The 25,751-nt window shown below is 39.6% G+C and overlaps 3 protein-coding genes across 4 annotated transcripts in view; all 3 read left to right on the forward strand.

The window, feature by feature from the left end:
- Positions 1–4,634: 4,634 nt before the first annotated feature.
- On the forward strand, positions 4,635–10,042 carry LOC130736116 (uncharacterized). Its single transcript, XM_057587963.1, has 2 exons — positions 4,635–4,879; positions 9,400–10,042. The coding sequence occupies exons 1-2, from the start codon at positions 4,635–4,637 to the stop codon at positions 10,040–10,042; spliced, it is 888 nt and encodes a 295-aa protein (XP_057443946.1).
- A 4,317-nt stretch (positions 10,043–14,359) lies between these two features.
- On the forward strand, positions 14,360–15,862 carry LOC130736117 (uncharacterized). Its single transcript, XM_057587964.1, has one exon. It carries the CDS (start codon positions 14,360–14,362, stop codon positions 15,860–15,862), a length of 1,503 nt encoding a protein of 500 aa, XP_057443947.1.
- Positions 15,863–17,801: 1,939 nt separating this feature from the next.
- The window catches only part of LOC130737677 (mediator of RNA polymerase II transcription subunit 23), a 38,567-nt gene continuing 30,617 nt past the window's right edge, over positions 17,802–25,751 (forward strand). For both annotated transcript variants that reach the window (XM_057589502.1, XM_057589503.1), the window contains exons 1-7: positions 17,802–17,994; positions 18,089–18,132; positions 18,328–18,427; positions 18,753–19,739; positions 21,067–21,301; positions 22,527–22,744; positions 23,080–23,287. In XM_057589502.1, the coding sequence (XP_057445485.1) occupies positions 17,878–17,994; positions 18,089–18,132; positions 18,328–18,427; positions 18,753–19,739; positions 21,067–21,301; positions 22,527–22,744; positions 23,080–23,287 (1,909 nt within the window). In that variant the 5' untranslated portion in view covers positions 17,802–17,877. The remainder of the gene's footprint in view (positions 17,995–18,088; positions 18,133–18,327; positions 18,428–18,752; positions 19,740–21,066; positions 21,302–22,526; positions 22,745–23,079; positions 23,288–25,751) is intronic.

The raw sequence follows: 25,751 nt of genomic DNA on the forward strand, positions 1-25,751 counted from the left end.
TTTGGTTGTGTTTGCTATGCTCTGAATACTAAGGATAGATTACATAAGTTTGATTCTAAATCTTCTAAATGTCTATTACTTGGTTACTCTTAACGATCTAAAGGTTTTAGAATTTATAATACTGATGCTAAAACTATTGAAGAATCTATTCATGTTAGATTTGATGATAAGCTTGACTCTGATCAGTCAAAGCTAGTTGAAAAGTTTGCAGATATGAGTATTACTGTTTCTGATAAAGGCAAAGCTCCAGAGGAAGCTGAACCAGAGGAAGACACTCCAGAGGAAGTTGGTCCCTCTGATCCACAACCTCAGAAGAAGAACAGAATTGTTGCCTCTCACCCTAAGGAGTTGATTCTGGGAAACAAAGATGAACCAGTCAGAACCAGATCAGCTTTCAGACCCTCTGAAGAGACTCTACTTAGTCTGAAGGGATTGGTTTCCTTAATTGAACCAAAATCAATTGATGAAGCTCTTCAAGACAAAGACTGGATTTTGGCAATGGAAGAAAAATTGAATCAATTCTCCAAGAATGATGTTTGGAACCTTGTTAAGAAACCTCAAGGCGCTCACATCATTGGAACCAAATGGGTATTCAGAAACAAGCTGAATGAAAAAGGAGATGTAGTCAGAAACAAAGCAAGACTAGTTGCTCAAGGCTATAGTCAGCAAGAAGGAATAGATTATACTGAAACGTTTGCTCCAGTAGCAAGATTAGAAGCAATCAGACTGCTGATCTCTTTTTCAGTGAATCACAACATAATCCTTCATCAGATGGATGTCAAGAGTGCCTTCCTGAATGGATACATATCAGAGGAAGTATATGTGCACCAACCTCCTGGTTTTGAAGATGAGAAGAACCCTGCCCATGTTTTCAAATTGAAGAAATCTCTCTATGGTTTGAAGCAAGCTCCCAGAGCATGGTATGAGAGACTCAACTCGTTCCTTTTGGAAAATGAGTTTGTAAGGGGTAAAGTAGATACAACTCTCTTCTGCAAAACTTACAAAGATGATATATTAATTGTGCAAATTTATGTTGATGATATTATATTTGGATCAGCTAATCCATCTCTTTGCAAAGAATTTTCTGAGATGATGCAGGCTGAATTTGAAATGAGTATGATGGGAGAACTCAAGTACTTTCTGGGAATACAAGTTGATCAAAAACCAGAAGCTACTTACATCCATCAGAGCAAGTATACAAAGGAACTTCTGAAGAAGTTCAATATGACAGAATCAATAATTGCTAAGACTCATATGCATCCTACTTGCATTCTGGAGAAAGAAGATGCCAGTGGGAAAGTATGTCAGAAGCTATATCGTGGAATGATAGGTTCACTTCTATACTTAACTGCATCTAGGCCAGATATTCTGTTTAGTGTACATTTATGTGCTCGCTTCCAATCAGATCTTAGAGAAACTCACTTAACTGCTGTTAAGAGAATTCTCAGATATCTGAAAGGTACCACTAACCTCGGCTTGATGTATAAGAAAACATCAGAGTATAAGCTTTCAGCTTATTGTGATGTTGATTATGCTGGAGATAGAACTGAAAGAAAGAGTACTTATGGAAATTGTCAATTTCTGGGAAGTAACCTAGTCTCATGGGCAAGCAAGAGGCAGTCTACTATTGCACTATCTACTGCAGAGGCAGAATATATCTCAGCAGCAATTTGTAGCACTCAGATGCTCTGTATGAAACATCAGCTAGAGGATTATCAAATCCTTGAGAGCAACATTCCAATCCATTGTGATAATACTGCTGCAATTTCACTCAGTAAGAATCCAATCTTACACTCAAGGGCTATACACATTGAGGTAAAGTATCATTTTATTAGAGATTATGTTCAGAAGGGCGTACTTCTTCTGAAGTTTATTGATACTGACCATCAATGGGCAGATATCATCACAAAGCCCTTAGCAGAAGATAGATTTAAATTTATACTGAAAAATCTGAATATGGACTTTTGTCCAGTATGAAGATGGATCAGAACCTTTGACTATGATACTTCCTCATCAGAAGATGTCTAGTTCAGAAGGTAACTTAGTCAGAAGTTAAGTACCCATTGGTGCTTACTCTGAGATGAGACAGTAAGTGTGTGTCAGTTGCTTTGATACATCGTTCCTTGTGCCCGTGCTGACAATCTGTTGTAATTGGTGTTGATGTGCTTTATCTCCACCGTGTGATGTATGTAATAACTGTTCATAATGATGTCCTTAATTTTCAACCGTTGATCTTACTTTTGCTTTTACAATCAACAACGGTTACTTTCTAAAACCACTACGCACACACGTTCTCCATCATTCACGTTTTTGCTTCTCTCTCCGGGGTTGCAAAACCCTCGTTTTCCTCGATTCTCTCTCGCATTCTCTCATCTCAATTCTACCCAAACCTTCTACCTTCAACAATGGCAAATTCTGAAAGAGCTGACTCCGGTGAGCGATCTGATTCCGCCGATGGAAGAGTTTTTCCCAGAATGGTTGTGGGTCTTCCAACAGGGCAAGTGGGTCCTGCTCTGCGTCCCAGATCGACTGAGAATACTCAAGCACAAGTCCAAGACGCAAAAGATGTTGTTCCCCTTTCTCAAAGAAGATGTGCAGTTACCTGCGTCTTCCCTCCAGAAGATCTCCAAGTTCTTGTTGAATGGAGATTCGACCTCGACAATATTGCTGACAATGGAGTTGATCTTCGTCCTGAAGCTCAAGCTCAAGGCTGGGAAGGGTACTTCCAAAGACTCCATGGTCCCGTTTATGACAAACTCGTGAAGGAATTCTGGAAGCACGCTGATTGCAATGAGCATCAAGTGGTGTCATTTGTTCTAGGGAAGAGGATCATTTTAACTGAGAAGTCGTTTGCAAATCTTCTGGGTGCAGAAACAAGCAAAGGCTACAGATTCCAATTGTAGGAATCAAAAGTGAAACTAAAGACCAAAGAGGCAGTCAACATGGCTCTACTCTACATGGAAGCCAGGGAAAAATGACTGCAAGACCAAAGATCTTCATCCTCAATTGAGAATCTGGCACAAGATTCTGCTAAACTGCATAAATCAAAGGCCAAAGGGAAGCTCTCCATATTACATCAACTTTACCCAGAAGGTGTTACTTTTCTTCATCAAGGAGCACCGCAAAGTCTGTCTGCCCTACTTTCTCTTCTCCTATCTGGAGGAGTGCATCAAGAAGTCTAGAACCACTGCTTCACCCAAGTCTGCAATCAAATACATACCATTTTGCAGATTGCTGCTTTCTGACTTCTTCGTTGAAAGCAAACTGATAAAGGATCTGCGACAATTAGGATGCACTAAAGACTTGACAACAATTACTGGGGATGTCTTCACTCCTACTTCCATGAAGAGAATGGCCTGATAGAGACAAAGGCTGAGGTCAAAGCTGCTGATGCAAGACCAAGAAGAAGAACTCATGTGAAGGACTACCCCCTCTGGTCCAAGGCTGATGACCCAGAGGCAATCAGAATCTACCTTGATGATTTGAGACGACAAGGCTTTGAAATTGATGTGGATGAATTCTTCAGAACTCTCCCAGATCCTCCTGAATTTGAATCTCCCAGGAAGAGGAAGAGCAAGAGAAAACAAGTTGAAGCCTCTGAGGAGAATGATCCCTCTGATGGTGATGATCATGATGATGATGAACCACCGCCTCAGAAGAAGGCCAAGAAGGTCAGGATTGTGACTCAAGTCACTCATCTGCAACCAACTCAGGAGCCAACTAGACCTACCAGAGTCACAAGATCTGCAGCTAGAGCTTCAAGTAAGTTTGTTGTTCTTTCAGATGATGATTTTAATTTGCTTGATGCAATTCATGATCAAACCAATCCTGAACCCACACCAGTTAATCAATCAACCTCTCCTCCTTCACCCCCTAGGGCCTCATTCTTCCAACCTTCCATTGAGGAAGAACCCCTCTGGAAAATGCTCCAAGCCAACAAACCCTCTACTTCCACCTCACCTATTATCCTTCCATACAATCCAGAAACCTCTGAACCACAAGTCATTGAAACACAAGCCTATGATAAAACCACCTCTAAACCACATACACACACTCACTCTGAACGTGAAATTCTCTCTCCTGGTCCATTTGTCTCTTTTCCAACCAATGTTCCTTTCTCTTCTCCGTCAAATGAATCTGAAGCCAATCGCAAATTCTTTCAGATTGCAAGAACAATGATTTCTGAAATTCCTGCACATTTCCAAACTGTTCCTAGTCCAAACCGCTACCCTAGACCAAGGCCAGAACCTCTGGTTGCTCCGGATTTTCCAATCCAAGTGGTACCTCTGGCCTCAATGCCTCCTCCACCTCCTCCTTTTCAAACCACTCTCCAAGCAGAAAATGGTGAATCAGTCTCAAACCATTCCTCAGACAAATCACCAAACCCTGAGACTGAAACCTCTCATCCAAACCCTGAGACCAACATATCTGCACATCAGACTCTGCAGGTTGGCTCTCCTTCTGAGGTAGTAAGTAGCAACCACTCTTCATCACCTGAACCAAACATCTCCCTTGTTCCATACACCTACTCTGGACCAACTACCCTCCTTGATTGCATCAACTCATTTAATCATGAAGCATCGTTAAAGGTTCGCAATGTGCATGGTCGCACTGACCTAAGTGAGCATCCAAACATGGTTGTTGAGGATTGGGATCGTTTGTGTTCTTGGATGGTTGACCAAGTACCAGTGATGGTTGGTTTCCTAAATGCTGAAAAGAATAAGTGTGTTGAAGCAGCAACTCAACGCCTCAGAAGAAGAGAAGCTCTGAATGAACAACTGATGAGAGAACAACTCTATTCTGTTATTGAAGAAACCAGAAGGAAGAAAGAACAAGAAGAAGTTGCACGGATTGAGGCAGAACAACGTGAAGCTGCAAGGTTGCAAGCTCTGGAACAAGCAGCATTATTACAAGCTGAAGCTGAGGCACTTAGAAATGAAGCACTTAGAATTGTTCCAATTATTGATGCTGCTTCCACATCTGCTCAAGTTCCTCACTCTGATGAAGCCACAACGTCTGCTCAACCTCAGTCAGATTCAAGGATAGATATCATTGAACAAAGGCTCAACTCTCATGAAGTTCTCCTTCAGAGTTTGAAAGATATGTGCACAGAACTGCTTCGGAGGACACCTAAACCCTAGGTTTAGGAAATCTCTTCTTTTCTGTTCTTATCCTTGTTGATTTCTTTTCCTATATTATGTTTTTCTTTTTCTCGTCTATCTGTTTTGAACCTTGTTTCTTTATCTATTCTTGTGTTATTCTATTATCATATTCATTATGTGTTGCATAATACTTGTTTATCATAAAATTTATTTAATGCATACTCATTAACCACCAACCAAATCTTTTTATTAATAAGAAATTGCATACAAGCATTGCAACATTAAAAGGGAGGATTTTTCCTCATTTCTCTACACTGCCTACGCATCGTTGCTTTCTCAAGCTCCAGACGATGCTGCCTATACTCTAAGAGGACTAAGCTCTGGCGCAACTCCTGCCTCTGAAGACCCGCCGCCACCGTCTCCAGAGCCGCCTATATTGCTCTGATTTCCTCATACAGCTCCAGTTCCTTCTGAACGCAGACTTGCAATTCCTCCACGAATCTGAGGAAGCTCCTAAGGATGTTGTCCATTTCTAGACTTAGGCTCATGCCTAATAGCTGGTTTGTAAGGGTATAAACGCTCGGTTCCTCTGGATGGCGTATATTGATGTAGAGATCTTCATCAAAGGCTTTCCTTCTCAATTGCTCGATACTTGCAATGAAGGATGTCATTGAACTCTTAAGCTCAAGAGAAAATGAGATGTGAAGACTGATATGGTTTAACCGCTATTTATAAGCTCAGTTCAGTCTCTAGAAGTTAATGCTGAAGCAGTTTCTCGAGGATTATATATTGGTAACAGAAGTTTACCTTAACTCCTTGGCCGATGGTAAACGTTCAACCTCTTCATTTAACTTTCTGCATATGCATTAATTAAATACGTTTTCATTAATCTTTATTTTCGGTTCTCCATCTTTTTAAACTTAGACCTTCTCTAAGGGGGAGTACCTTGTACTTCAAGCTAAGTTTTTCACACCCCATGCTTTTTGCTTATGACAAAAAGGGGAAGTATAACCCAGTTTTTGATGTGTAAGCTGTGTTAGTGTGATTTCTTTTTCTTTTGGAGAATTTAAGAGTTCCACCTTTATGACCATAAATGTGTCACTGGGCAAATACAAGGAATACATTTTCACTTCCTCTGAAGTGATACTAGTTGACTCTGATACCTTTACACTACTCTTGATAATTATGCGCTCTGATTATCTCACTTTGTCTATGTCATAAATTATCACTCTAAACTCTTATGATTTAGCTCAGAATCTAGATATTACTAATATTTTCATTAAGTCTTAGATTCAGGGGGAGCTAAGCTCAGAACCAAGCTGTGACTTGGATTCAGAATGAGCCACATAAACCATTCACCTCAGGATAAGTTTTTCTCTATTCTCTAAAACTCTAAGTGAATTCAGTTTATTGGTTAAGAATTGTTCATCAAAATACTTGGTTTTGTCATCATCAAAAAGGGGGAGATTGCAAGATCAAGTTTTGATCTAGTAGTACAACTCTATGTTTTGATGATTACAAGTTAACTATTAAGTATGAACAATTATGGTACTCTAACGTTGTTTTCTGAGTGTTCAAATGACAGGCCAAGACTCTGAACCTATCTCACAAAAATCAGAAGCACAATGCTCAAAGAGTAACCTATGCAACGCTTTCGCACGTACTATGTTCAATCTGAACAGTAGATCAAGCTTCAGAAGATCTGAAGATTACAAAGCTCTGATATGGATTCAGCTCACTAGAAGCTCTGAAGGATCAGACGTTCTGAAGAATCAGACGCTCTGAAGGATCAGACGCTCTAAAGGATCAGATGCTCTGAAGGATCAGACGCTCTGAAGGATCAGAAGCTCTAAAGCATCAGAAGCTGAGTAGTGAAGACTCTGAAGTCCAAGTTTAAGCTGGCTCTGAAGACCAAGTACTTCTCCTCTGAATCTAGAAGCAGAAGGTACAAAGGTCAGAGGATCCAAGCTTCCCTCTGACTCTGATCATCAAGCTTCACAAGTTCCAAGATAAAGCATCCTCTGATAAGAAATCAATAAGGTTGAAGGTCATGTCGCTATCCAAAGTACAAAAGCAATTGTACCATTCTTGACGACCTTACCTAACTAATTCAGCCATAGCAGAACTTGGAAATTCCAGATCTGCCCTCCAACGGTAGCATCTCCATGCAACGTTCAAACCCTAATCCTTGGAGTATATAAAGAGGCTGAAGATTGAAAGATGCCGCAAAAAAAAACTTACTCACGCGCAAGAAATATTTAAAATCTTCTTAGCAATCTTTCTTCAAATAGAACTAAGTGTGTTTACTATAAGCTTTTGAAGAAGCACTTATTTATAAACTCAATACTTTCAAACAGTTGTTTGTTTTACCTTTAGGAGATCAAGGTTGATCGGATCCTAGAGAAGACTAAGAGAGTGAATCTTAGTGTTAGCTAAGTCAGTGTATTGTTAGTCACTTTGCAGGTAGCAAGTGCAGTTGTAACAAAACTCTGATTAGTGGATTGCCTTCATTCTAAGAAAGAAGAAATCACCTTAGCGGGTAAACTGGATTAGCTTGAGGGATTTATCAAGTGAACCAGGATAAAATCATTTGTGTGCTTTACTTATCTCTTATCTCTGCACTCTTATCCTTGGTGTTCAAAGAGATTTATTTAAATCTCAAGTGGGTTGAGTTTTTAGTTGTAAAACGCTATTAAAACCCCCCTTTCTATCGTTTTTCATACCTTCAGGAAGAGGTGAAGTTCCTGAGTCACGGCATATCAAGTCAGGGTGTGGTTGTTGACCCTAGCAAAATTGAATCGATTTTGTCATGGGAACAACCTAAGACGGCAAGCGACATCAGAAGTTTTCTTGGGCTTGCGGGCTACTACAGACGCTTCGTGAAGGATTATGCAAAGTTGACTTCGCCGTTGACTCAGTTGACAAAGAAGAATCAACCTTTTGCATGGACGGAGAAATGTGAAGAGAGTTTCCAGGAGATGAAGAAGCGACTGACTACCGCACCAATACTAGCCTTACCTAAGGAGGGTGAATTGTACGACGTTTACTGTGATGCTTCACATAATGGGTTGGGATGTGTAATGATGCAAGAGAAGAAAGTGATTGCTTATGCTTCGAGACAACTGAAGATTCACGAGAAGAATTACCCTACGCATGATTTGGAGTTGGCTGCTATAGTTTTTGCTCTCAAGATTTGGAGGCATTACCTGTACGACAGTATGTTCACGATCTACAGTGATCACAAGAGTCTGAAGTACTTGTTTGATCAAAAAGATCTGAATATGAGGCAGCGAAGGTGGATGGAGTTCCTTCAGGATTACGAGTTTTCTCTACAGTATCATCCGGGGAAAACTAATGTTGTAGCTGACGCTCTTAGTTGAAAGGCTATACATGTATCCTCGTTGATGGTCAAGGAGTTAGAACTGCTGGAGGCATTCCGAGATCTAAGCTTGGATGTCAAGCTCGCACCAGGGGAGTTGAGATTCGGAATGGTGACGGTGTCAAGTGGAATTTTAGATGAGATAAAGTCAAAGCAGGAGACCGATGAAGGGTTAGTTGAGTGGTGTAGGCTTGTTGCTCAAGGAAAGGCACCGGAATTCACTATCGGAAACGATGGTCTTTTGCGTTGCAAGGGACGAATTTGTGTACCCAACGACGCAACTATGAGGAGGTTGATCTTGGATGAAGGTCACAAAAGCAGGTTGAGTATTCATCCGAGAATGAACAAGATGTATCAGGACTTGAAACTTCATTTCTGGTGGCCTGGGATGAAGAAACAAGTAGCTGAATATGTATCGACATGTCTGACATGTCAGAAGGCGAAAGTGGAACATCAGAAGCCAGCAGGAAAATTATAGTCGTTGGATGTTCCGCAGTGGAAGTGGGACAGCGTCTCGATGGATTTCGTGACGACTTTACCACTAACGCGAAGGAGATTTGATGCAATTTGGGTAGTGGTGGATCGATTGACGAAGACTGCTCATTTTGTGCCGATCCATCTGAACTACAAAGTGGAGAAACTAGCAGAGATCTACATCGCTGAGATTGTTCGTCTGCATGGTGTACCGTCTAGCATTTTGTCGGACAGAGATCCGAGGTTTACCTCACATTTCTAGGGAGCTTTGCAGCAAGCTATGGGGACCAAGTTGAGTTTGAGTTCCGCTTATCATCCACAGACGGATGGGCAAACCGAAAGGACTATTCAATCCTTGGAGGATTTGCTAAGAGCTTGTGTGCTAGATCATAAAGGAAGCTGGGATGAGTTGTTGCCGCTGATTGAGTTCACCTACAACAACAGTTTTCATGCAAGCATCGGGATGACACCTTATGAAGCTTTGTATGGTCGGAGGTGTCGTACGCCTTTGTGTTGGCATCAAGACGGGGAGAACTTAGTTATTGGACCGGAGTTGGTTCAGCAAACCACTGAAGAAGTAAAGCGAATCCAGGAAAAGATGAGGATTTCGCAGAGTCGTCAGAAGAGTTATGCTGACAACAGGAGAAAAGAGTTGGAATTTCAAGCTGGAGATCATGTCTTTTTGCGGGTTACCCCGATGACTGGTGTCGGAAGAGCGATCAAGTCTAAGAAGCTTACTCCAAAGTTCATTGGGTCGTACCAGATAACGGAACGAGTTGGCCCAGTGGCATATAGGATTGCGTTGCCGCCTTTCCTATCCAATATCCATGATGTACTTCATGTGTCGCAGTTGCAGAAGTACATGGCTGATGATTCTCATGTTCTCGAACCTGATGACATTCAGCTAAAGGATGATCTAACGATGGTGATGCCACCCATCAAGATCACCGACAAGAGTACCAAACGTTTGAGAAACAAGGAAGTGTCCTTGGTGAAGGTGATTTGGAATCAAGCGACGGGTGATGCTACTTGGGAGCTTGAGAGTACGATGCGGGAGTCACACCCTGAATTGTTTGTAGAACCTTAGTTTCGAGGACGAAACTATTTTTAAGGAGGGTGGTATTGTAAGATCCTAGACCTTATACATGTAATGCTTGGATGATGGATTGAATAAAATGAGATTTTGGTTAAGTTTGAGTTTTGACAGATTTTAGCTGTCACCTTGTGTGAATTTTTAGAGAGACTTAACGATCTCATTTGGGAAAACGTCCTTCATGAGAGTTGTATCCCTTTAAGTTAAGAAAATTCTCGAAGTGGAATCAGGTAATTCCGACCTCTGTAGCTCGAGATATTCGCGTTTTAGTGACGGTGGTTCTGGCTGTACAGTACCAGCGAATTGTTTTGTTTTAATTCCGAGTTTACTTGTGAAATTACAAAGAGGGGACTAGGTTTTAAGTGTGATCAGACCTGATTAAGTGTGTGATTAGTGGGTCAAGGTTATTATGGGTTTGGGCTAAGAGAAAAGAAAACCCTAGCCCATTGAGTTGTTGGCCGTGGGTAATAGGGGGTAAAGGGGGGAGAAAACCCTTATTTTTCATTCCCAATCAGAAGTAGAAACCCCACACATCATCATTCACGTAACACACACAGAGAGAAAGAGGAGGGAACTCGAGAGAGAGGAAGGAAGAGGAGGCCGCCGTTGCCCTAGCCACCGCCGGCCGCACGCACGCATGCGAGAGAGAAAGGGAGATCGCGATGGAGACTTGTGGATTGACTGTGTTGCCAAGGACTCGTAGGTCATATACATCTCTAGTGACGACGAGGATTAGAGTCGAGACTTTTCTATGTTGGGGTTTTTCTATGAGAGCTGTATCGAATTTTAATTTACTTTATCTGTTGGATTATTATTTATTTCTGTTTTTGAGATCACTTATGAACTTGGTTTTAGGCTTTGCCATCGGATTCGGTTTTGTACTTTTGGATTTATTCCTCGATTTTATTTTAAATGCTATTTTATTTAGAAATGCATGATTTGGTTATTCCGCAAATTTATCCGTAAAGTTTCAAGAGTTTCTCAATTAATGAACCTTTGTCATTAATCAAAGATTAATAATTGAATCGACGAAAATTCTTTATGAAATTACGTTATTTGGTTACTGTGTGACACTCGAGAAATCGGGGCGTTACATATAGGGTGTATAACTCTCGTACAGAGGTTATGATGGAATCTGTCAATGTTATTATAGATGATGTACCAAGTAAAATGTCTGAGACAAATGCGAGTGAAGATGATGATACTGATGTCCCAGCCGATGTCCCAACGATTGACCTCGACAATGAGTCTATGACTAGTGCAGATGAACAAAAAGGAAGAATGATTGAGTCAAATAAAGCCTCATCCATCAGAATTCAAAAGAATCACCCTCAAGAAAACATTATTGGTGATCCTAAGGAAGGAGTAACTACCAAATCTAAAAGTTTCATTGCTCATGGCTGCTTCATCTCTAAAATAGAACCCAAAAATGTCAAGGAAGCACTGACTGATGAATACTGGATAAATGCAATGCAGGAATAGCTTGATCAGTTCAGGAGGAATGAAGTTTGGGATCTCATCTCACGCCCTGAAGGAGTGAGCATCATTGGTACTAAATGGATTTTCAAGAATAAGTCAGATGAGAATGGAGTAGTCACTAGAAACAAAGCGATATTGGTTGCTCAAGGCTACACTCAGATAGAAGGAGTGGATTTTGATGAAACCTTTGCTCCAGTGGCTAGACTGGAATCTATAAGGCTATTACTGGGAGTTGCATGCTTGTTAAAGTTTAGACTCTATCAAATGGATATAAAGAGTGCTTTTCTGAATGGGTACTTGAGTGAAGAAGTTTATGTTGAACAACCCAAAGGATTCATAGATCCTCATCATCCAGATCATGTGTACAAGCTGAAGAAGGCCCTGTATGGATTGAAACAGGCTCCAAGAGCGTGGTATGAAAGACTCACTGAATTTCTTGTCAGCAATGGCTATTGCAAGGTAGGAATAGACAAGACCCTGTTTGTAAAGAATGACAAAGACAAGCTCATGATAACACAGATATATGTATATGATATTGTGTTTGGTGGAATGTCAAACACGATGGTGGAGCATTTCGTTCAACAAATGAAATCCGAATTTGAAATGAGTTTGGTAGGTGAGTTGAATTATTTCTTGGGTCTTTAGGTTAAGCAAATGGAAGGTGAGTTGAATTATTTCTTGAGTTTGGTAGGTGAGTTGAATTATTTCTTGGGTGTGAAAGAGAAAATTCAACCCAATTTCACCCACGTCTAGAGAGAGAGAAAACTAGTCTTATCAAACTCAGACTGGATTTATCGATCAAACCAGAAATCAGATCTATGACCGATCTTGTCTTTTATAAAAGATCAGTACGCAAGCCACCCGATATTAGACCAGTGAACTAGATGTAAACTTTGTGATCGGTGGTATGCCATATGTAATTTTACTTCTAGCTATATGTGCATTTACGTATTTATTGTACAAAATTGTTTTGATTATAATAAGATATGTTGAAGCACGTGAAGAGGCAGCATGTGCAGAAGCAGCGACACGTGCTCAAGTACCTTATGTGAAATTGAGTAGGTTATCTTTTTATTCAGATAACCCACTCCCGTTCAATCTAACTGAGTGTGCCATATGTTTAGATACTTTTGTAGATGAGGACGCACTTCTTAGTTAACCATGCAGACACGCAATTCGTGTGAATTGCGTGTCTGAATATGCATCATAAACTAGACCATGTTCATTTTGTGGAATAAGAGCCTACACCCTCCGGTTACTATTATAAGCAAAAAACAACATTTTAGATTCATTGAATAAATGATGTATCTAGTCATTATTATAGACTAGATACATCATTTATTGAAGAATATAAAAACTTGTTTTTTGCTTATAATAGTGACCGGAGGGTGTAATTAGCTTAACTCTCATTTGTCAACTTGTTGAAAATTGGGAGGGTAACGACCCTTGTGGTAAACAATGGACGGGGATTGTTTGTGCTGGGGTAACATTTCCATTACCAATTTTTTGAACATGGGTCTCTCGGGCAACATTTCTCCTGGTTTTGCCCAACTTACATCTGTGACAAAGTTGTTTCTTGCTAACATTGATCTCACAGGTACTATACCAAGTGAACTTACTAGCATGCCTCTTCTGAAACAGCTAGATGTTTTCAACAATAAGTTTATTCGTCAGGTACTAATATATCTATTTTTTTTCCAGGGAAATGAATTTATCTCATCAAAGAGATGGAGACGATTGTCAAAAAATAGTTAAATTTGTAATTTTACTTCTAGTTATATGTACATTTACATATTTATTGTACAAAATTGTTTGGATTATAATAAGATATGTTGAAGCACATGAAGAAGCAGCATGTGCAGAAGCAGCAACACGTGCTCAAGTACCTGCAGTGGAATTGAGTAGGTTATCTTTTCATTTAGATAACCCACTCCCGTTCAATCTAACTGAGTGTGCCATATGTTTAGATACTTTTGTAGATGATGACACACTTATTAGGTAATCATGCAGACACACAATTCGTGCGAATTGCGTGTCTGAATATGCATAACAAAATAGAACATGTTCATTTTGTGGAATAAGAACCTGATTTTCTACTTCCATTGTTTTTACGTATAAATTGCAGAATATCTTTATATGGCTTGTACTTCCCACTCTTCTCACACCTAGAGTCATAAATTGCTTTCTGAACAGGCTCCCATAACCAGGCCATGTGATTACAACAACAAAGTCGTTGTGTTTCCCCACATTTTGAGCCCAATCACAAAGATTATCATGAGATGCATACATATGTACCAATAAAAAAATTTCAATTTACTAATACGATAAAGACTAGCTACAATATTGATACATAAATTACCTAATCAGTCGTAGAAGGAACCCCACCATTAGGATACACAGCCGTGGATATTACAAGGGAACTTAGCACATGCCTTAGGCCCCAATTTTTTTTTTAAATATGTCTTTGGCCTCAAAATTAAAAGGGGAAAACTTAGGTGCAGTACAATAAGTGTTGTTTTTGTTGTTCTCCAATAAGAATATGACATGTGAAGTATTTCTCTCTCTCCCATTAACTCCGTTACCTTTCAGTTAACTTCTTCATTTTTGTAAAAAAAAAAAAGCAAACTTCTCCACTTTCTCTGTTTATCCCATTTTCATAAAAATGTTTCTCTCTCTTCTTTCTTTCAAGCACAACATGGTGAATGGTTTGCTACTCAACCCCTTAAAGTTTAGAGTAAAGTACACTCAACCCCTCAAGGTTTGTAATTAGCATATGGTAACCGAGTGTGAAAATTACCACAGAGAAATCACATGGAAGTTGAGAGCGTAGGCATGGAAGAAGTGGCGACAGGTCCTCATCCGATCGGGCAACCACCGGAAGAAACCGCGAGGAAAGCAACATTCAAGGAGAAAGTCCTTGGTGCTCAAACTGCGGGCTTCAAGGAGGTACGCAATCTGGTTAAGGATGGTTTTATGAAGCGAGAACAAGTATGGGGGAGCAGATTATTCCCTCACTTTGATTTCATTGATGACGCTGACTACATGAAGATATGTAAACCATTTGAACAATGCTTGGTGATCAAACTGCTGGGGAAAAGGATTGGCTATAACATCCTGTATGAGAAGCTGAGGGCACTGTGGAAACCTGCAGGAGGGTTTGAACTCAAAGATATCCACCATGGTTACTTTCTGGTCCAGTTCGACTTGGTCGAGGACAGAGCAAAGGTCATGGCAGGAGCGCCATGGATGATATTCGACCATTATCTATCTGTTAAGCCATGGACACCAGAGTTTGTTGCAGCAAATTCGAAAATCAATACTACAATGGCATGGATTCACATTCCTGGATTAGGTTTTCAATTCTACGATGAGAGCATACTCGTGACATTAGCTTCCGGTGTTGGTAAGTCAATCCAAGTTGATACGAACACAATGGATATGCAGCGTGGGAAGTTTGCTCGCATTTGCGTTGAGATTGATTTGGATCAACCGGTCATTGGTATGGTGGGACTCCGTGGCACATGGTACAACGTGGAATATGAAGTTTTGCACCTTCTTTGCTCTCATTGCGGTTGCTATGGTCACATGGCTAGACAATGCGCGAATCCTCCACAACCGGTGGCACCAGATTCAACGCCGGCGGTGGTGACTACACCGGCGACCACCACTGAAATTCAAGCGCAAGGAAGTCAACAGGAAAATGTTCAACCTACAGTTATGGACGCAGTTAATGCACAGGGGACCATGAGCGTAGATGGAGGCGGAATTAATGGGGCTGCTATCAAGCCAGTGAAGTCAATACCGTTAACTGTAACTGCCCATGGAGAATGGCTAGTCGTGGACAAGAGAAAGAAAAATCCAAGCAAGACAAAGCAGGGAAATAACACCAATTCAATGCGTGGGCCAGGAAAAAATGGAAAGAATTTAGTGCCGGTGATTACTGCTCCTAAATTGGTGCAACCGTTAGTTTTTGCATCGGGATCTACAACGGAACAAATCAATAAAGGAGCAACAATCAATAATGGAAAGAAACGCACTAGAAGGGAACCAACTCATGATGGCAACAATGGCAAATCATTGGCTCATGATGGCAAAGTGACGACTACCAATAATTCCTTAGGGAATAATCACATGCCGCAATTACCAACCCATACTACTCGCATGATTGGAACGACTAGGGTATTTACCCTAGCTGATGGGGCCCAATCAACTATTGCCATGCAACACCAAGGTGGCAGTAGATACACGGTCCTCATGAATGAAGAGCAAGAACATGGCTCAAGCTTTGAAACCGGGCAACATAGTGGAGTCCCTCCTGAAGCGGCAAGGAAGTAGCTTAGTGCTCTCCCCCCACAGCATCCACTGTTTTTTTATGGATAGTACAAATCTTAGCATCATAGCTTGGAACATAAGAGGAGCAGTTGGAGCTCGTGGGAAGCGTAGGGTGAAGGATTTAATTAAATCCTTTCAGCCTTCAATCTTTGCAGTACTCGAGACTCATTACCAGTTTGAGAATGTGGAATCTTTCTGGAGGGGCATCGGCTATGAACTGATATGTGCTTCTGAGGCTACAGGGCACAGTGGTGGGATCTGGGTCTTAGCACCAGCTACCAGAACTCTCATCATTCAACCAGTGGACATCTCATCTCAAGTAGTGACTGTCTCTATCCAACAAGGTAATCATAAATGGTTGTGCTCCATCGTGTATGCAAGCCCCAACCCAATAAGACGGGAACTACTCTGGGAACACCTTAAGAATCTCAAGGGGGACTTTCTACAACCATGGACAGTCCTGGGAGATTTCAATGAGGTGTATTCGCCAACAGAGGTCACAGGAGGTGAATTTTCTGACATGAGGGCCAACAGAGCCCTGAAGATGGTACAACGTGGAATATGAAGTTTTGCACCTTCTTTGGATCTGAATAGCTAATCTTTCCATACAAAGGACGAAAAGGTAAGGGGAAAGTGGATCACCTTGTTGAAGGTGTTCGTAGCTTGGTCTTTGAAACAGACTGCAAGGATGTTGTTAAAGTCTTGCAATCCAAAACAGTGGTAGATACCTTTTGGGCGAGGGAAGAAATACTCCAGGTCAGGGAATGGCTCAGGAAAGATTGGCACATCACGGTTACACGTATTCCGCGAGAGAGAAACATGTCGGCTGATTGCCTTGCCAGGAAAGCATCGCGTGAAGGAGAGGATCGCCGGATTTGGAGTCAACCACCGTCGTTTATCTATGCGTCATTGTATTTAGACGCTAGCACTTAGTTGTTTTTCTTGCTTTTAATTTTCCTCCTGTAACAAAAAAAAAGCACAGCACGATGACTTTGGGCTATTTTTTTTTTAACAATTTGATATAAGCTTCTTCTAGATTTGGTTTTATTTGGAATCTTTGGATCAAACCTCAAAAAACTTGAATGACCGGATCTAATGGGGTTATGGCTTTGTAAGGGGAAGCAACATGCAGCCAAGAAAGAGATGGAAAGGGAGAAGAAGGAAAATGAAGGAAAAGAAGAGAGTAAACCATAGCTGGTGCCGGAGCTCGATTTCTTGCCTGAACGATATGGTGTGCGTTAGGATTTCTGGAAACAGATCCAAAAGAGAGAAAGAAGCAATTAATTTTTTTTTTTTTACAAAAGTGGAGAAGATAACTCAAAATTAACGGAGTAAATGGGAAGATGAAAATACTCCACATGTCATGTTATCATTGGAGAACAGTAAAAACAACATTTATGTTACTGCACCTAAGTTTTCCCTAAATTAAAATTGCTGAAATCATATCTAAAGTCAACAATGTTACTAGATAGATTAAATGTGTTAACTATTTTATCTATTGAAATTAAAATGTCAGAATTGTTTAATTATAAAACTCTAATAGGTAACTTCACAATTCTAAACGCTAGAAGATTAATATAAAACATGATAATTTAAAATTTTTTTTGATAGGCAAAAATGATAATTTAGTCATATATGAAGTCTTTTTTAATACTACCTTGTGTAGGCAAAAATAATGTCTATACACAACCTTGTTGAGATATTTAACAACCCTCACTCATATTTGCTTCGCAATTCGCATGATAGGAAAGAAATTTGAACATGGACCGTTCAGTACAATTTTCGTTTTCCCTACATTTTCACTCCTGTTCCAAACACCATAAGCTAAACTTTTCCACCCTTTTTTCATCCACCCATTTTCAATCCTTGAAAGCCACCCTCAAACAAACAAAGTGTAAGTCTCCTTCCTTAACAATTCTGCGTAGAACTGGGAAGAGTGTGTATATTGAAGACTTGTAGAGAAATAAAAACTCGTCCTTTGTTGATATGCAGTCGAAAAATTGAATGAAACCGAAGCGATGGATCAATCTCAAGGTCAGAGAACAGCATCCGCATCAGCAGCGTCGCGTTCTTTCCAATTCCACCCTGCTCGTGCTCCCATCCTCGATCTCTTCAACCTCTACTTAGGACTTGGAGTCAGTTTTCTCTTCTCATTTCTCATTTCTCATTTCATTTCTTCTCTTCTTTCTCTTTCTCTTTCTCACTCTCTTCTTCTTTTCATTTCGCCAGAGAAATAACCGCCACAAACCCGACGACTTGCTCCGCGAACCACCGTAAGCGCCACCCACGCTCTTCAATTTTCTGTATCTCTGGTTTTACCTGTTTGTTCGCAACATTCATTTTTCCTATTGCTGCCGTTGCTTGGTGAACTTGTATTTTGATTTTGAATTTTTTTTTCTAGGTTTGAGTATTTTAGGTTCTTACTCTTCTTTTGTTGTTTGATTCATTGTTGGAACCGTTAATCACAGCAACAAAACGCAGAAACGCGTACATGCACTTAACCGCGAGCTTCCTCCGCCGAACGAGCAATTCATTCTAGATTTCGAGCAGCTTCAGAGCCAGTTTCCTGTGAGTTTGAAATTCTTGCTTTCTCTTAATTGAAGGGTGAACATGATGTCAATGAAATTATAAACAATAAGATTTAAGAAGGGTTTATGAAATTTATGAAATGATATTGTGAATTTATATATTTGGTTGCGTCGGTGTTAGAGATAGGAGACTGAGAAAATGTACTGTTAAACTTGAGAAATATTTGGATTTAAATGGTCTATCATTAGATATGAATTGAAATTATATTGTGATGTTGTTTGATCTGTGTAACCAACTCCACCAAGTGAGGCGGAGGATAAGGATAAAATGTTTTAATAATGAGGATGCTGTGTTTTACTTTCAGGACCAGGATCAATTTCGTTCTGTGACAGAGGCTATTCTTATATCACTAGTTGTGCAGTGTAGTGGTCATGGGCCGCGATCGGATTTCCTTCTTTATGTTTTACGAACCTTGTGCGGTATTGGGTGCATTAACTGGGACTCGTTTCTGCCGTCCCTTCTTTCTTCAGTTTCTTCAGCAGAATTGCCGGTCGGTCAAATGAGTCAAGCAGTGCCAACGGTTTCCTCGTCAAGCTTATCGCAGTCGGGAATGCTGCCTCCTCAAGGCACAGTGGCTAATTCTAATTTTCAGTCTTTGAATCCTGCATCCCCATTGACTTCTGTTCATAGTATTGGCTCCCCTGCACAGCCAACTATTGAGTCATTATCTTATGCAACTTTATCTCCTGTCAAATCATCTGATATTTCTTCCAGTGGACAACAATCTAAATTAAGAGGCAGCCCATCTGTGAGAAACAATGATATTAGCAATAGTAGCCTTCGTCAGCTATGTTGCAAGATTATTTTAACTGGTCTTGAGGTCAGTTTAAAACCTGTGACGTATGCTGAAATCTTCCACCATATGCTGAATTGGCTGGTGAATTGGGATCAGAGGCAACAGGGTGTTGATGAAACTGATATACTAAAGTCATGGAGACCTGACAAAGCAGTAATTGCATGGCTACACAGTTGCTTGGATGTGATTTGGCTTTTAGTTGATGAGGGAAAATGTCGGGTTCCCTTTTATGAATTATTACGCAGTGATTTGCAATTCATAGAGAATATTCCTGATGATGAAGCATTGTTTACACTTATATTGGAGATCCACAGGAGACGAGATATGATGGCGATGCACATGCAAATGTTGGACCAGCATCTTCATTGCCCTACTTTTGGGACTCATCGGATCTTGAATCAGACAACGCCTAATATTTCTGGTGAAGCAGCAGCACACCTGCGGCTATCACCAATCTCATATTTAAGTGTACTTGGAGAACCTTTGCATGCAGAGGTGACAAATCTCATTTCTGTTTAAGGAAACTTATTTTTGATGTATGAGCATGCATTTAAATACTTAGATACTGTCATATTTTTCTGCAATATTGTTAGAGTACAACTTAACATAAAAACCATACGCAACTAGATTAGATGCATGACAAATGATAACTTTGACAGTGCTCTTGCTCATGTAACTCAGACAAAATTCATCCTTACCGTAGCCTTTTCTATCTCTTGTTAAAATTAAATAGTAATAGCTGTTTTCATCTTTATACTACTTATTCAGGGATTTTAACTCTGACACTGAAGCAACATGGTTAGAGAAGTAACCACTTGGTCTACCAAGCCTTTATAGCATGTTAAGAAATATATAGACTGAAAAAAATTACGGCCTAGGAATTGTTCTCATAATTATGATGAATTTCGTTTCAATTATTAACAGTGTATCCAAGCCCGTTTGAATGAACTTGTTGTAGAACACAAGACTTCGGTACCATTGTCGTTCCTTATTTATGCTGGTCTCTTAATTATTTGAGTGCTTAATCCATACTCAGCTGAATGCGTATATGTATACAAAGAAATGAAAGAATGTTAAAATTTTCAGGGGTAACTGAGATAACAATTTCCTATGCTATCACGGTTCCCTAATGTATTGAAACTATACGATGAGCTAAGCAGTTTGGAAAGAGCGATAATAATTAATGCTATATTCCCACACTCAAGCAGGAGTCTAGACATAAAAAGCATTAAGATTGCTTCCTATATAAGATAAGATATTCCTGGTCCACGAAGAGCTTTGGGGAACGAATTAGGCAAATGATCATTGAGTTGACAAAGTATGTGCCAATCCTCTCATGAATCAAATGACACTGAATCTCTGTATGTTGGGTTCATTCATGGAAGATAAAATTCGATGGAGCAACTTGATCGTCACATATTATCCTCATACTTCCAATCTCACAAAATTTTAACTCTTTCAAACATTATTTTAACCAGATGAGTTCGCATGTGGTGACAACAATAGCTCAGTATTCAGCTTAGGCGCTTAATCTTGCAGCCACGTTTTCTCCAGTGACTTTTAACATATTTCTTAATGTATATGATTTGACTCTCACCAATTATTTTGATTCTATTTTCCTCTCCAATATTCTGCAGTCTTATTCTATTTTATTGAAATGTATCTCGTATTTGGTATTTCTTTCCTTCAATAGCTTAAATGTGTGTGATATGTATGCAACTGTGGTTTGTGGTTTATAAATTTTAACTGCATACTTAAGATGCTTATATTTGAAGATAATTTGTCCTAAGTTGCTAAATTAGCCACTTAATGCTGTCTGTAGGATATTACAAACTCTATTCAGAAGGGAAGTTTGGATTGGGAGAGAGCTGTACGTTGCATAAGGCATGCCCTCCGTACTACACCATCGCCTGATTGGTGGAGACGTGTGCTGGTACTGGCTCCTTGCTATAGGCCTTCATCTCAAGCGCCTACTGCTGGTGCTGTTTTTTCTTCAGAGATGATCTGTGAGGCAACTATTGATAGAATTGTTGAACTATTGAAATTGACAAATTCAGGCAATAATCTTTCATCTTTCTCTATGTCTTTATGTGTGTGTGTGTTTGAATAAGTGTTTATTAAGCTGTGGTGGATAAGTAGTTTTAAATTGCATGTTCTTGCTTTTAGCTGGCCTTGAAAGATCTTACTGAGTGGGACATGGTTCTGATTACTTTTAATACTTTTATCAAGTGAGGCATGTTAAATGCGCTTTATGTAGCCAACCTTTGAGACTGCATTCCATCTTTCAAATGGAATGGTAGAAACATGGACAATGCATAAGTTCATCTAACCTTGTGTTGACATTTAACTTTTATTTAAAAGTGTTAGAAATATAATATAAAACCATTCATGTCTCTTGTACCCAATAGCTTAAGCTTTTGGGATAATTGGTTCATGACATGGTATCAGAGCCTCTATGATCAAGTGGTCTAGAGTTCGATCCTTGTTGCCCCCACTATTTCAATAAAAAGTTGAATTTCAGCACACGGCAGTTGGGCCTGTGCATTGTCTACGCTTCAAGCCTAAGTGGGCTCTTGCATGAGGGGACATGTGAGAAATATAATATAAAACTATTCATCTGTCCTTTACCCAATAGCTTAAGCTTCTGGGATAATTGGTTCATGACAAGAAAAAATGGGGCTAAGAGGATAGATTTGTAGACCACATGGTTAAGAATGTTTTGATACCATATAATGAATTAATTGTTCCAGAAGCTTAGGGTAAAAGTACATGAATGGTTTTATTTTATACAGAACAGTTTTCTATCATTTTCTGTTGGAAGAATAAGAAGAAGGGAAAAAGAAAGTAACTGAACCTATATAGTCTTATATTTTCTATTCTCTTCTTTGTTTTAGAATTTTATGTTGTGAGAGAGATGATAAAGGCACTTGGCTCTAGTCTCTGTTACCTATGTTGGTGGGGTCTGCAAATGGTAGACTATATCTTTGTTGTTATTTTGACAAAGATTTGTGGGACTTAATGGTATCTAGGGATTTACCAAGGTCATATTCGCAGATTGGAAAGCTTTCTAGCATCTTTGTGCTACTTTATTTCCCTATTTTCTTTTGTTCTTTTTTTGGTCAGGAGAATTACTGATCTTCTCATAAATCTGATGTAACCTTCTCCCCTTTTCTCTTTGATAAGAATATACTCTTCTTTTATCCCAAAATGAAAATGATTTATTTTAGGAAAGATTTCGTTGTCATGTTTCAAATGCTGATTCCTTCTGAATATATCTTGCAGAGATAAATTGCTGGCAGGACTGGCTTGTCTTCTCTGATATCTTCTATTTTCTTGTGAAAAGTGGGTGCATTGATTTTGTTGATTTTGTGGACAAGCTGGTTTCACGTCTCACAGAGGGTGATCAGCATATCCTTAAGACAAATCATGTGACTTGGCTGCTTGCACAGATAATTCGAATTGAGCTGGTCATGAATGCTTTGAATTTAGATTCTAGAAAGGTGTTTATTTAAATGCAAAGCTTTCTTGTTTTCTCTTGCTTCTGTTGTCAAGAAGCAAATCCAAATTTGTTGTTCTTTCTTCTTTCCTGGTGATCCAGAATTAAATTATTTTTTGATGTTCATAACATATTCTATTAATTGCAAAATTATTCTGGGAAGGGTTTTGTCCCATATCTTCTCAGGAAATGAATACTTTTTATATCTGGACTTTCTGATTTCTCAATCTGATAAATAATTTATGCTGGTACTAACCCTTAGGTTCTATGTTATTGCAATTTCTTGAAATTACATGTTGGTAGTATTTCATGTATAATAGCCTTGGCTCTGCATGACAGGTGGAGACTACCAGAAAGATTTTATCATTTCATAGAGAAGACAGAAGTTCAGATCCAAATAATCCTCAAAGTATCTTGCTTGAATTTGTAAGCAGTTGTCAAAATTTGCGTATTTGGTCATTGAACACAACAGCCAGAGAATACCTGAACAGTGAACAGCTTCAAAAAGGAAAGCAGATAGATGAGTGGTGGAGACAAGCAAGCAAAGGTACATATAAGCTTATGACTATTTCATGGTTTATTGTTTGTTTGTTAGGGTTCTAAATTGAGTCAGTGGGCCTGTTGTGTTTTGGCCTGGGTTTGGTTTTATCTGTTTGCTTTTTTATTTGCTTTGGTATGAACTTAGCTTTTATTATTTGAGTTGGGCCTATGTTGGGCCAGTGTCATTTATTTGGTAGGGTTAGTTTATTTATTTATTATAAATAGGAGCACTCTCCTTAGGTTAGAGCATGATTTGAGTATTAGATTTTGTAAAGGGATTTTCCCTTGGAAGGGTTTTCCCCTTTGAAAGAAGGTGCTCCTTCATGTGAATTCATTAGGGCTGTTTTTGTATCCCTCTCGCTTCTTATTTTATTTTCCAGTTTAAATAATCAAAACTACCAAAAATATTACTTGAAAGTAGGAGAAACTGTATTATTATTTCTTAATCAGAATACAAAGGGTAATTACATTATATAGAAGACTAATCCTAAATAAGGAAATAACTAATTATGTACACAATCTCCTAATAAGAGAATAAATCTCCTAATACTGAATATAATATTCTAATAATAATTCTTATATTAATTCCTTATTTACAACACCCCCCTCAAGCTGGTGAATAGATATCTATCATTCCCAGCTTGCAAGTAAGCTCTCTAAACCGCTCCAAGGGAAGTCCTTTGGTGAGCACATCAGCCAACTGAAGTCCTGAGGGGACGTACTGTGTAGATATAAGACCACTATCCAATTTCTCTTTGATGAAGTGCCGGTCTATCTCTATGTGCTTTGTTCTGTCGTGTTGGACTGGCGCAATACTAATGGTAGACTTATTATCACAAAAGAGTCTCATGGGAGCTTCATACTTTATTTTCAAATCATCTAGTATGATCTTCATCCACAACAATTCACAAACTCCTTGTGCCATGGCTTTGAACTCTGCCTCTGCGCTTGATCTGGCAACTACATTATGCTTTTTGCTCCTCCATGTAACTAAATTTCCACCCAAGAACATACAATATCCAGTAGTGGATCTCCTGTCAACAATTGACCCTGCATAATCTGCATCAGTATAAACCTCCATAGACAATTGCTCACTCTTCTTGAACAACAGACCCTCCCTGGACTGGCCTTCAGATACTGCAAGATTCTATCCACAGCCTGTAAGTGTCTCTCCTGTGGGTCATGCATAAATTGACTGACAACACTAACAGGATAAGCTATGTCAGGTCTAGTGTGAGATAGATAAATGAGCTTCCCCACAAGTCTCTGATATTGAGCCTTATCAACCCTAAGGTCCTCCTCACTACTTCCAATCTTGTGGTTTTGCTCTATCGGCACTCCCATGGGCTTACAACCCAATTTTCCAGTCTCTTTGAGAAGATCAAGGACATACTTTCTTTGAGATATGAAAATCCCTTGCTTCGAGTATGCCACCTCCATACCTAGGAAATATTTCAGCTTTCTAAGGTCCTTCATTTCAAATTGGGCTGCCAACTCTTTCCTCAGATTCTGCTTCTCAAGTTCATCATTACCTGCAATGATCATATCGTCTACATAGACTAACAAAAGAGTGAGTTTACCATTTCGAGTATGTTTGATAAAGAGGGTATGATCACCTTGGCTTTGTTTATAACCCAGAGACACCATAGCATTAGTGAATCTCCCAAACCAAGCTCGGGGTGACTGTTTGAGCCCATATAAAGCCTTCTTCAGTTTGCACACCCTATTTCTTCCTGAAGTAGGGTCATACCCTGGTGGAATCTCCATATACACCTCTTCCTCCAAATCTCCATGCAAGAAAACATTTTTAACATCAAACTGTTGCAACTCCCAATCAAAGTGAGCTGCTAAGGAAAGAATGATCCTTACGGTGTTCATTTTTGCTACCGGAGCAAATGTCTCATCATAATCAATTCCATAGGTCTGGGTGTATCCCTTTGCAACTAGCCTCGCCTTATACCTGTCAAGTGTGCCATCAGATCGGTACTTCACGGTATATATCCACTTGCAACCTACTTTCCTCTTGTCATTTGGCTTCTCAACAATCTCCCAAGTGCCATTTTTGTCCAGTGCATGCATCTCTTCATTCATGGCTTGAATCCAGTTCTTATCTTTTAAAGCTTCTTGTACTGATGTAGGGACTCTAATAGAGTCAATAGCTGAAATAAAACTCTGATGCTGCACAGAAAGATTTTGAGTAGACACAAATTGGGATATAGGGTTCTTGGCACAAGAACGTTTTCCTTTTCTTAAGGCAATAGGTAAGTCATCAAGGTTATGCTCATAGGAATTACGAGGCTCAGGGTTCAGAACACTTACCTCAGGATCAGATGGTTGGTCTTGTTGTTGGATCAGGACGGGTTTTACTTTCCGCTGGTACTTTATCCTGAACCTGTCAACATTATTTTGATCCGGTACTAGTTCAGGACCTTGTCATCATCATCACTGTCCTCAGTGATAGGAATGGAGGA

This window comes from Lotus japonicus, chromosome 2 (genome assembly GCF_012489685.1).
Source record: "Lotus japonicus ecotype B-129 chromosome 2, LjGifu_v1.2".
NCBI classification, from domain to species: domain Eukaryota; kingdom Viridiplantae; phylum Streptophyta; class Magnoliopsida; order Fabales; family Fabaceae; genus Lotus; species Lotus japonicus.